Source organism: Sylvia atricapilla, chromosome 2 (assembly GCF_009819655.1).
Source record: "Sylvia atricapilla isolate bSylAtr1 chromosome 2, bSylAtr1.pri, whole genome shotgun sequence".
NCBI lineage: Eukaryota > Metazoa > Chordata > Aves > Passeriformes > Sylviidae > Sylvia > Sylvia atricapilla.
This window is the reverse complement of record NC_089141.1, coordinates 50,066,946-50,079,833: the sequence shown is the minus strand read 5'-3', so window position 1 is coordinate 50,079,833 and position 12,888 is coordinate 50,066,946. Positions and strand designations below refer to the sequence as shown.

Here is a 12,888-nt window from a genome sequence, read left to right as displayed (position 1 = left end):
GCAGCGGTGGGAGCTGGGCTTTTGTGATCAGCTAAACACAAAGAATAAGAATTCTCAGCTTTTGAGACCTACTGTCAACAATTTTTATGATTCTTCCTTAGCAACAAGAAGAAACGAAAATGGCCTTTTCATCTCAAACACAGGATAAAGTTGGATTTTGTGACAAGAACACAGCAAAAACCCCATACTGCTGACAGAACTTATCATCAGGGCTATTTTCTAACTTCTCTCATTTTACTGTACTTCATCAGATCACTGTGCTTTCCTCCCTGAAAAACGTTCATGATATCTTCAAATTTTATCAAAATAAAACTTCTATGATCTCATATAAACCGAAAGAACAATTACAGATATTTCAAAGTTTTGGTGGAACTTTGCACAATTTATGCTTCCGCCTAATTTTTTTTCCACAGACTATCTCTGTAACATAAATCAGCTGTTCTTTTATAAATGCAGAATACAGAAAAAAGACTCTTCAAACTGACTTCTTTCAACAAAAGTGTGATAAAGTGAATCACAAACTGCACAGATCTTTTTTTAAACACCATTCAGGATATAACAGAGCTGCAAACAATACAACTGCCAGGTAGAGTTGATTTCCAAAGTACACCATAAGGTATGGACAGACAGACCAGTACAAATCTGGGAGCACAGCATTTACACAATCTTCTAACAACTCCCAAGCCCTTTCCAAGCCCTAGAAACTTAAAGTTTCCTATATAGTCATGTCAAATAGCCCTTTACAAAATGAACCTGCAAAGGTTGAGTCAACTTGCAAAGACTGGTAAATATGTTCTAGCGCTGAAATGGTCTCTTTACCAAACAGAAAAGCCACATTCAGATTTTAGAGGCCATATTGAGACAAAGGTGTAGTGAACAGAGCACTAAAAATACCAGTTATTTTTCCAAATGGATGAATTCTTAGCATGTTACATAAACTACCTGCAATGCAGTATGTCAAACAAATACTTTGTGCTGTATTATAACCTAAGTAACAGTGTGAGAAATGTTAGCCACCACATGAAATCATTTTTACATAACCCTCAATTATATAAACATCAGAGCATCCTAGTTTCAAAATGCAGTAAACCATGATTCTCTTTCAAACACATTGAAACACATTGCACCTCTAGACAATTAAAAAAATTAAAAAAAAAAAAATCCTGTTTGTTATATTCCAGTATCAGGTGCTTTTTCAAGCATTTAGTCAAGAGATTTGTAGCTAAAAATAGCAAGCAATTAATTTCACTCATACTAATTATATTGTGGCATTAGATTAACAAAAACTATGCACTCTGCCCTTCGGGGCAGTGTTCTGTGGAATTCTGCATAATAACAATCTTTTGGCTTAAAATGAATCCCAAAGCAGGTTGAATAATGAACAGGAACAGATTTTAATTATTTTCAAACTCTAAGAATAGGACAGGAACAATGTTTGCACTTTTTCACTTAATTGTTCATTTAAGTAGAGAAAAATACAGAATTTTACAATTTATATTAAATTTGGAAGCTGTTTATAGGCAAATACTGATTTCTGAAGAATTTTCTTTTCTCTATTTCCTCAGCTTACACTCATTCAGAAGGGCATTTTGTACTTCTGCATTATCTGACACATTCTCTAACCATCTTTCTAAAAGCATGATGATTGGACAGTTGTATTTGTGACAATACTCATTTAACTAAGCACTGCAATACCCATTGTGTTTTCTGTTCAACTCAGTAGAACAGAAAAAAAAGGCAATTCAGAAACATTTTGCCAAATACATTAAATCACAGCATAGACAACCAGGTCAAGAAAAGCAGCATTTTCTCTACTTAAAATACACAACTGATAGTGTACGCTTGGCAATTTCTAATCTGAACAAAAATATTTCAGTGAATTCTATGCTGTTTTCTATGTAACAGGAAGCAACAAAACCAAGACTTCTGGAAAGAACCAGTATTAGTTTACTGAAAAAGGAATTACATATTTGACCGGTCTACACATGCCCAAATTACTCTGTAATCCTTCTCAGCTGATGGCACTTCATGTGAGGAAACTAGGTCTCAAAATTCTCTGAAATTAATTTAACTTCATAGTATGTCAAAATGAAGTCTTACAACACAGAAATCTGTTTTCTCCTTTACCTCCAATACTTGCAGCAATTAAATCTTAGAATTACTTTGAAACATTTTGCAACTGTTTACTTATTTGAGTAATAAATTTCCCTTCTACTTGAGATCAATACTCAAGCCAAGTGAAAGCTGTTCCCCAAAACATGGAAATAACTTTAGGGAAAAAAAAAGTACAGGAAAAACCCCAACTTTTAGCGCACAGTAGGAATAATTGCTTTGTAGCAACACCATAATACAGTTTCCCCTTTCATGAAGTAGGCCCAACATTATCCAGTATTTTAAGAATCTATTGATGACGGCTGTGTTTACCTTTGTGGTGTCAATAACACCTATAGAGAGGTCTGTCTGTCTCACAGCAACATAATATGCAATGTGCTAGGCAGAGAAGAATCATTGCATGAATTAATGTTTTTTAACAGGAAAATGAACCTTTATCTCTGTTTCAAAAAAAAAAAAATTAAATCCTGGGAAGTCATTTTTGCTTGCTTTAAAGAAGTCCAATCCATCAGTTGCATTTTGGAGTTCCAAAATAAATAGACCTCTGCTGCACAGTGATGTCACTGATTCCCCAGCTCTCAGGAGAGGTTATGAGCTCCCAACACGATCTCTGGGAATGAGCCGTAGATCTGATCCATGCTTTAGAAACACATTTCCTAAACAGAGGAAGAAAACAGAATGTATTACTAACCAAGAAAATACAATGTTCCCTCAATAAACACATTTAAAGGATAACAGTGTTAAGTCAGTGCTTAACAGCTTCACAGTAATCCTTGCGACATACCAGAAATAAAGTTTTCATGATTCCATAGAATTTTATCGTGCCCCTCTTTTTCCAAGGAGATCTTTATTTTAAGTAAAAATGCTAGACCTTGCAAAGGGTAGCCTTTCAAATGTTGCAGTTCCACACTCAAATGCCTCATTTCACTTATAAGCCATAATAATTCCAAGACTGGAAAATGAAGTTTTACTTTTCCATAATTATTTTGTTATCTTGAGGTCATTCATGCATTCATTCATTTTTAGTTCTCATCAACCTCTAACTGCAGAACCTCAATTGTACTTTTCTTTTAGGAAGGTTCTCCAAATGTCAAGCATAAGTTCATCTCATTTTAGCATAAAAATCCCTTCCAACTTCTTATTTATTACTGCATTGTCTTAAACATCATAGTCTTTTCAAGAAGACATAATAAAAATTAGAAGTTTCTAATATTTAGATGTATTGGATTTTTTTAATGTATTCAGGTTGCTATTTTTTTCTACTAAATGTAACATTTGAAAATTAAACCACATCACTAAGTGATGTATTTATTTAATTAATATATGCAATATTTACTTTTTTACTTCATACTACTACTGCACAAAATAGACTATATTTGATTCCTTATTCAACCTTGCATAGACTTCTAAAACAGAGTAATTCTATTTCTCTCCCAGGCATCCCATTCCAGGGATGCAGAGTGCTCTCACAAATAAGATTAAGTTAGTGGACATCCATTTAAGTTGTCTGCGAATCAGAACAAAGCTACCCCTTTTTGAACTCCATTTCTCCAGCAAGTGGATCGGGATCAAAATCACTGTATATATTCAACATAATGACCCTCAGAAAATCAATTCAAAAGAACATGTTACCAGAAGACATTCTGATCTTACACATCTGCCAAGATCAGGTACTGAAGAGTACCACTGAATGCAAACCTGCATCATCAGCAAAACAGAGAACTGCTACTAGCCTTACTACTCTAGATTGGAGACAACCTCTTGTAATGGCCATCATAAAATTCTGAACATATTAAAACAGGCCTCAGCTGCATCTCATGGAGACAGCAGCTCACCCTACCTCAGTCTGTTTTCATCATTAATATCACACTGGTTTTATTAAAGTCATAGCATACTACTCCCTGAACTATCAAGGATTTAAAATTGAAATCAATACAGGGATTAAGTGCTAAGCCTAGCTCTTTCAGCTTTCATTTCCCTTACTCCATGAAATCATATAAGGAAAATGAAAGTCATTCTTGAGTGCTTTTTTTACAAAGGAAGGAAAATCTTGCAACAGTACAAAACCTCTGAAATCCCCAAGGATTACTAAAATTTTATTCCCATATATCTTATTTTGGAAGTTTTTGAAGACTAAAGTAACTGTTCAACCTGTAGAGACTCTGATACATGAAAAAAAAATAAAAAGGAGAAGGGAAAAAGTAGATTTTGAGATACCAATTAATGAGGCTGAACAGAACATTATAGCTAAATTATGTATGTTTATATTTAAACGGAGGAGGGATTTTGGTCTGATCACTAGATTTGGTATAGGTTGTATTTTGCGTGTTTTGTTTGGGTTGATTTTGGAGATTTGTTTTGTTGTGGACTGGTTTGTCTTGTTCCCAGTTAAGTGCAACATCACACAGCACTGCCAGAACACCTATGTTAGAAAAAATATAATCCACGTGCCTAATTTTACAGCTGCAGAATAAGGCAGTGATGACAACATTTTGCACCTAGATGCTTTTAATTTACCCGTTTCTTGATTATGTGATGCTGTCTTAGACTACTCAATAATTCCTCAATATTTATGAGCTTAGGAAAGTAAATCAGCTGGAGATGTAATTCAACATACTCAGATGCAAGTACAATGAACTACTGTATGGATGCTTTCATTCAATAGTCAAGTAGTTCTAAATACATTTACTTCAAAGGATTAAGCTACATTATACAAAATGAAAGCATACTGCTGAGGGAGAGAAATAGCCAAGTATACCTTAAGCAATTTTGCCATGACTAAGTGTATTAAAAACAGATAATAAATCTAATAAATAATTTAGTTACTAGAGCATCACCCACACATAAAGCCACATCTTCACATGACCAATGATGAATACTTAGGCAAAGTAACAAGTTTTAAACACTGGGATTCATGCACAGTAACTTACCTGCTGTCTGGGCAGGGTTTATTCCTATACCATCTAGGAAGAGGGCAAAAAAGAAAAAAGAAGATGAAACAGGCATATTACAATTTATTACATTAAACCTGCAGCTTAGCAACATACCAGCAAGATAGAATATCACATCAAGTCATCATACAGATATTTCCTATAGCAAAAAACATGGGAACTGACAGAAAACCTTTGGCATAGAGAAGTCCAAGCTATATATTTGGACAAAACTGATTTAGTGGTTTAGTATCTTCACCCCTTGCTTAAGAAATTTAAATAATGCTGCAATATTATTAAATTCAATTTGCAGTATGTAGAGTTTGTGAAACATGAGACAGAATTGATTTTATCAATAAACTTTCACTGAAAACTTCAATACAGAAACTGTTAAAATATATATATAAACTATATTCTTACCATTTGTTATAATGGCACTTGTTGCTGCAGGAACTTTGAACTAAAGGAAATAAGAGTAGGACAAAACAGCATAAGAGACATAGTTAAAGCAGAAAATATGTGGGTAATATTAATATTATAATTGTAGCTGGTTCAGGTAGAAATAAAATGAGAAAAATTTTATAGATAAAACTAATTTTATTTAAAGGAAATGGATGACTATTTTAGTAGTCCACAAATGCAATGGAGATTTTTATTTTCTAACTATTGTGCAAATGTACACCTGAGACATGTACCAGGTGGCTTTAAAACATGAAGAAAAAAACCCCAGTAGACACCATACCCTATAAATGACTTTTTTTCTAACTGGGCCAAGTCTGATTATGATTTGACAAAATTTAAGTTTTTGAGAGATGCCTCAGTAGGAACTTGTTAAGGCTGAATAGCCAGAACTTAAACACTTCTCTGTCCGGAGAGTTTTAACCACTGAGAGGATAATGCACTTCCCCTGGAGAACAACTAACAACTTTGCCCAAATTTTGATCTTTTCCAGATGGGTATAATTGAAGGTACTGTGAAACTGGTTCTTGAATCACAAAACACTGCATAAGTTAATGTTAAGCTATGCAGTTCAAGGAATGAAAAAACATTCATATAATTTGAAAGTTATCTGTCATTCTTTTCAATGCCAGTTCACAAGGGGCTTCATTCCTTGGGAAGAGTTTAACCATATTTTTTTCCTCTTGGTTTACAAAGCACTTCATTCTGCCTGGTCTCAAAGAGATGCAAAAAGCTTCAGAATAGCCTGAGCTCAAACAGCAAAACTTCCATAGATACAAAAAATACATCAATTAAAAAAAATGGTTTGTCATATATTTTTATACATGCTTGCTATATATTTTAATCAGTAACGATTCTAAACTCATTTCTCAAGACAACCCTATCACTAACTAACATTATGGTTCCATGAGTAGGTGAAGTTAGTAGTTCAATGACAACCCTCACCAGAAGTGGTACCTCCCTTTCAACATCTCCAACTACTCAGTCACACTCATTTCTGGTACCTCATATTTGTTTGTTAGACTTTTCAGTCTAGGCTTCTATGTATGAGTTGTGTTGGCACAGCTGTAGTAATACAGAATAAAAAATAACCGGGCAAAACATAGTAAAAAACCCCAATTAAATCATCAAATATCTTTAGCAGCAAGCAATATTTCACATAATGCGCTCTTGAAGTAAATTTACAAAATCAATCCACAACCTCCCCCCACAGGCTGTTTTCCTCTAATAATTTTTGTTACATTGTGGTGTAACAGTAACAATATAAGGAGACTCAAGACCTGGAATCTGTTATCCTTCCTATCTATTTTATTAAAATTAAAATGCTCAAACAAAAGAAATTTTCAATAACCCAAAACTTCCCACATCTTCCTAAAAACACAGAGGGAGAATTGCAAGAAGAGACTTCCCACTGATTTTCTGCCAGTTAGATGAGGAGACCCATCATGCTTCTGAGCACTCAATTTTACTGTTTACACCCAGTAAATGTCTCTTAATCTTTGTGTGCTTAATCTGAACAGCATAATACATCTCTTCAAATATATTACATGGCCAATTTAAAAACCTAATGATTTAGGATTCCATGTGAAAGATCAACAGAAGCCAAAGAGTACACTATCCACATCTTCTTCCCTTAAGTCAGTTTTCTGAATCTATCCCATATGACTAATCTCAATACCTTCCACAATCAAAAACTCTGTGTCCTCCAAAGCCAGAGATTACTAGAACTGAATGTGAAAAGAGTTTAAGAGTTTCCTGGACAATTCTGAAGAGTTTTCCTGATATTCTACATAAAAAATTGCAGTATTAAGTATCCAACAGCAGTACCTTTTAATTCTCTTCACTGTCACAATTTTTTTCCACCACTATTACGAAATAGTGAATTACAAAAAACAGAAAGTACCTCTATGCCATTTCCTGATGTATAAATTGTGCAAGGACCACTAAGTTCAGGATTCTGCAAGTTCTCCCAGGCCCCCACTGAGGCCAGTTAAGCTTGTGACCATCTGTAACCAACAGATGTTCCCTGTGCTAAATTACCCACTTCATTTTTATAACTAAAAAAGTTTTTGCTTTCAAGAACCTGTAAAATGTTGAAGACCAACATCATCACTCTCTACTTACTTCTTCTGCAGCAAACTTGAGGACAGCTGTGAAAGGTGTGCTCTCAGGCACGCTTAACCTGAAATCACAACACAAGTAAATACATGGCTGCCAAAGCAAACCAAAAAGCAACTTCATCTGCTGGCAAACTATTGATTTTAACTTCACTTTTACCAATGGAAGTATTTATGCCAAAACTGCGCAAGCATTATTCCAGGGGAGAACAGGTCCCTGGTGGGTGTGACATGCTTCAAGAGAAGCATTTTCAGAAGAGAATGGGATCACCTTTAACGTTCAGCAGATGTGGCAAATCGCAGTAGGTGCACGATTAGCCTCCATAGCAATGTCCTCTCCAGGCGGAGAGAAGTCAGCCTCAAGCTGTGACAGGGATGGTTCAGATGGAACATCAGGAGAAATTTTTCACTGAAGGGGTTGTCAAACGTTGGAAAGGGCTATCCAGGGAGGTGATGGAGTCACCGCCTCTGGAGGTGTTCAAGAAAGGCCTGGACGCGGCCCGTAGTGCCATGGTCTGGTTGACAAGGCAGTGATCGGGCACAGGTTGGAGGACTCAATGATCCCAGAGATCTTTCCCAACCTGAATGACCCTGTGACTCTGTGGAAGACGCGCACGGCAGTGGGGCAAAGCGGGAATGCCTCGAGAGCAGGGCTACCCACGGACATCGCCTGTCATTCCACCCGGAGGGAGACAAACGCCGTTCCCGCTGGCGGAATGCCCGGCCGGGATGGCCATTAGAGCCCATTCGGGATGTGCCCCGTTTTCAATTCCCCGCCGCCCCACGCAGAGCCGGCACTCACACTTTGTAAGGCAAGCGGGGGTCCGAGGTGAGCGTCACTTTAAAGGTGACCTTCGACCTGCGGAGAGAGCAGGGGGTTAGGGCTGAGTGAGGGAGCTCGGGGGGCTGCGGGACCCCCGTGCGCTCCCTCCCTCCCTCCCTCACTCACATGGCGCTGCCGGGGCCGCCGCCGCTCCCACCGACACGTCAGCGCTGCCCGCAGCGCAGGGGCCTGCGCCCGCCCTCAGCCGCCCGGGGCGCGCCTGACCACAAAGGGAAGATAACATGCCCCGCCGACCCGCTGTGAGGCAGGGAGCGGCCGTGCGCGTCCTCACTGCCTCACTGCAGCTGAAAAAGAGAGAGTCTGAGGGTGGGCGAGGCGCAGCGAAGAACGGCGGGGAGGATTTCTAACGAGGCAGTGGCACTGGCTGTCCCGCGGCAGAGGGAGGACCCCGGCACCGGGGCCCGGCGATTCCGTAGGCGCTGGAGGGAGGCGGGGGCGGGACGGGAGGGAACGGGGCCGGGACGGGCGGGATCGGCGGGCTGCGGGCACACAGGGAGCGTGTAGGAGTGCGGGGTTTGGTGACCGGCCGCCACATCTGGTGTGCTGTGTCCGGTTCTGGACTCCTCAATGCAAGAGGCAAGGAGGTCCTGGAGAGGGTCCAGCGCAGGACTACAAAGATGATGAGGGGTCTGGAGCATCTTACGAAAGAGGGAGAGAGGAGAGCTGGGCCTGTTCAGTTTGGAGGAATGACTGCGAGGGGATCTCATTAATGCATATAAATACCCCAAAGACAAGTGCCAGGAGGATTATGCCAGACTTTTCAGTGGTGCCCAGCGATGGGGTGAGGAGCCCAGGCCAGGAACTAAAACACAAGAAGTTCCATCTCGACACGAGGAACATGTTTACATTGAGGGAGGCGGAGCACTGAAACACGCTGCCCACGGAGATCGTGGAGTCTCCCATTCTGGAGACATTCAAAACCCACCTGGACACGTTCTTGTGTAATCTGTTCTAGGTGACCCTGTCCTGGCAGGGGTATGGAGAAGATCATCTCCAGAGGTCCTTTCCAACCCTAATAATTTTGTCATCCCGTTTTGCTCTGAAACCAAAATGGTTTGCTTGTTGAAGTTATGCAGGCAAAAGTGGATGCAAACACTGATTCCTATCACCTTAATATTTAAAAGTGTTTACATTGTTCTTATGATGCTAGAACTGGAGTTTTGTTTTGATAGTGATGGATACTTTTATGGCAGAAAGCCAGCAGATTCCAGTTGTTAGTGACTTTTGACAAATCAATTTCACATTTATGAGCTGGAATGGAACTGCAGAGTTATTTTTGTCTTTAATACTCATTTATCTACTAATACAGAATATGACTGAGTTTTCAACTCTGATATGTCAGTATTATCCTTATAGAAGATATTTTGTCAGATTCCTTTATGTTTTCCCGGGTTTCTGCTGTCTGCAGGAAGGACAGCATTCACTGCAGATGAAGTGCCTGGTGTCAGACTCTCCTTGCCAAACTGGTCATGGCAAAGCACTTTGTTGTGTTCACCTCTACTGGAGTCTCGTAGGGGCTAAGGTAGATGAGATGCTGTACAAAAGGCAGTTTGTACATTTCCTAAGGACTGACTTGTTTCTCAGGCATGAAATTCAGCTGTTCACACTTCTGCTGTTCTTGTATGAATATAGACTAAACTGAAAAAAAAAACCCTAAACCCCACTGTCAGCTTGTCCAATGGCATTAATATTTCCCAATATCTCCTGCATTTATGTTACTGTGTCTTTTTTCATAGCTGTATGGAATTTGTGGGTTGTACACATTTTGTTATCCATTAATGATCTCATGGCTTTTTCATCCCCCTGCTTTTAAGAGATCACACTTGAAATTGGAACTAATTAATAGTAATCTCTTAGTATTTAACCTTGCATTTAGTATAACTAAATGTCATCCTGTATTTATTATTGCCCTTTTCAGAATCAGCTGGTTTGTTATGTATATATGATGCCATGGCTTTGGTTTATGTAGCTCTCTTATCTGCAGCTTTCATTAACGCATTGCTGTCTGCTGTTCCAAGGTCATGAACACAGACGTGAAATAAAAAGACTGATCTTTTCAACCCTTCATTTCTGGCCTCTCACTCTAAGTACTGCCCCTCTGAGGAAATAAACAGATCAAAATCTTCATGTTGTTGGAACTGGACCATGTTTAGTACCCAGATTGACTTGGTTAAATCCAGTTTGAGCATATGTGTGCTGCAGTGCTGAGAACAGTCTAAATCCAGGCCTGGCTAGTCCTGTGTTCTAGGCACGTGGTCTTGTCAAACAAAGGATCCAATGCTTGTGACCAGGTAGAGGGATCTGTTCAGGAAGCTGATGTAGCAGAACACCCCAAAATTTTTCTTTTAGGTGGTTTAATGTTATCTTCACAAACTAGGAACAAAGAAGGACATGAGGAAGCACAGGTAGTTGGCAGTGATACTGTACTGCACCTTAGGTCAGCTTGAGGTGCTGTGGAGTTGTATTCTGAGCAGCCATCAAGAGTTCCATGGTAATGCCTGGTGTGGTGGGCTGACCCTGCTGGATGCCAGCTGCCCAGGGAAGCTGCTCTGTTACTCCCCTCCTCAGGCAGTCAGGGGAGTGAAAACATAATGAAAGGCTCATTGGTTGAGATAGGGGCAGGGAGAGTTCAGTCACCAATTACTGCCATGGGCAAAACAGACTCAACTTGGGGAAATTACTAATCAAACTAGAATATGGTAATGAGAAGTAAACAAAAATCTTAAAAACATCCCCTCCACCCCCTCCCTTCTGGACTGAACTTTGCTTCAGAGTTCTCTACCTCTTCCACCTTGTAAGGTATCTTTCACAAATTACTCCAGTGTGGGTCCCTCCCAGGGATTGTAAGTCCTGCCAGCAAACCTACTGCGGCACCTGGAGCACCTCCTCTCACTACTCCACGACCTTGGCGCTTGCAGAGTGGTTTATTCACATGTTCTCAGTCCTCTCTCTGCTGTTCTGTAGGTTTTGGGGTTTTTTTTCTCCTTAAGCCTGTTATCCTGGAAATGCTACCACATGCTAATAGACTCAGCTTTGGTCAGTAGCAGGTTCATCTTGGAGCCATCTGGCATTGACTCTGTCAGACATGGGAAAGCTTCTGGCAGCGTCTCACAGACATCTCTGTAGCCTCTGCCACTACCAAAACCTTGCCATGCAAACCCAACACAACAGGGTCCAGATCTTCTGATGTAGATCAGGAATCCCAGTGATTTCACAAAAGGAAGACCTCTTCAGTGCTGCCATAAAAGAATTTTCCTATGCTGTCTCAACCTCTTCAAAAAGCTGGCAGGGTTGACTTTTTTTCTTTATGAAAAATTTACGGTGAATAGAGGAAGGAGAATGTGCTTGACCTTTTTCTTTTAGTTAGGAGACTTAATGGGACTTGTCCTGCCAGGGATGGTTTAGAGGCCTGTGTTTCACGAAGGGGTTTATATGCAACAACATTCTCTTCAACTCCAGAAGAAATGGTTCATTTCCAAAAAAAGTCTGCCCTCCTTTCCCCTGTGAGTGAAGCCAGAGGGGGAAAAAAAATTCCTTATAAAATTTTTTGCTACAGCTCTTAATTACCCAGACTCAAATATCTTGTGTTATAGCAATGAGACATAACTTTGACTTTCCTAGCTGTGTAAATGACAAAAGGTATGGCAATTTCAGCAATTAGTTAAAACAGTTGGGATCTCTGGCGATATATAGATGCAGTTGTTCAACAGAAAGCTTTTAGGTCAGGAAAATGAAAAAAAATTACAAACCAGAAAATAACGATATAGCCCCCAGGATGCTGTGGATGTTACTGAGATGAGCTAGAATACCTCTGACAACTCTTTGGGCAAGACCTTCTAGTTGTTAATAGCATTGCAAGACAGAAAATAACTGCAATAAATAGAAGCTGTTCATCTCATGTGCATATAATTCCACCTGGCTAGGCCTAGAGCAATTGAGTTGTGAATAAAAACAAACAGAACAATGGCCACAACACAGAGTACTGGAGAACTGTGTTTAAAGCAATGTTACTTAGCCTGCTTTTATTCTTTCCTGCTTTGTTTCCTATCCTCCCTCGCTGTAGTCTCCGTTAGCTGCGATATACTGCTGAGCATTCAAGTAGAGCTGCCCCATGATACAGAACTTGAAATCACAATTTCCTGCTCCTTCAACAACAAGTCAATGTGACCACTTTGGAGCCTGGCCATAAAATTAAGCTTAAGTGCTTGTATTTTTTGAACGATTTCTCCTTTGCTTCTGAAGCACACACTGTGACTTAAATCTTCTAACCTTCGTTGCGTTTCTATGTTCATGAGTGCATGTGCCATTTGAAGAATGCCAATTTTTGTACCCATGTGGAGGAAGAGCTTATTACATAAGCATCTATGCTAAGAACTCTTTGGAAGTATCAAATCTGGAATTTTAAGAAATGCAGTAAAACATCTTC

General features: G+C 39.5%; 1 protein-coding gene across 1 annotated transcript; it reads right to left on the bottom strand.

The window, feature by feature from the left end:
* Nucleotides 1-516: 516 nt before the first annotated feature.
* Nucleotides 517-8,631, bottom strand: UFM1 (ubiquitin fold modifier 1). Its single transcript, XM_066313203.1, has 6 exons — nt 8,568-8,631; nt 8,421-8,477; nt 7,626-7,683; nt 5,463-5,502; nt 5,043-5,075; nt 517-2,768 (listed from the first exon to the last, which is right to left on the bottom strand). Coding segments are annotated over exons 1-6 (258 nt in total). The 5' UTR covers nt 8,570-8,631; the 3' UTR covers nt 517-2,700.
* Between the last annotated feature and the right edge of the window lie 4,257 nt (nt 8,632-12,888).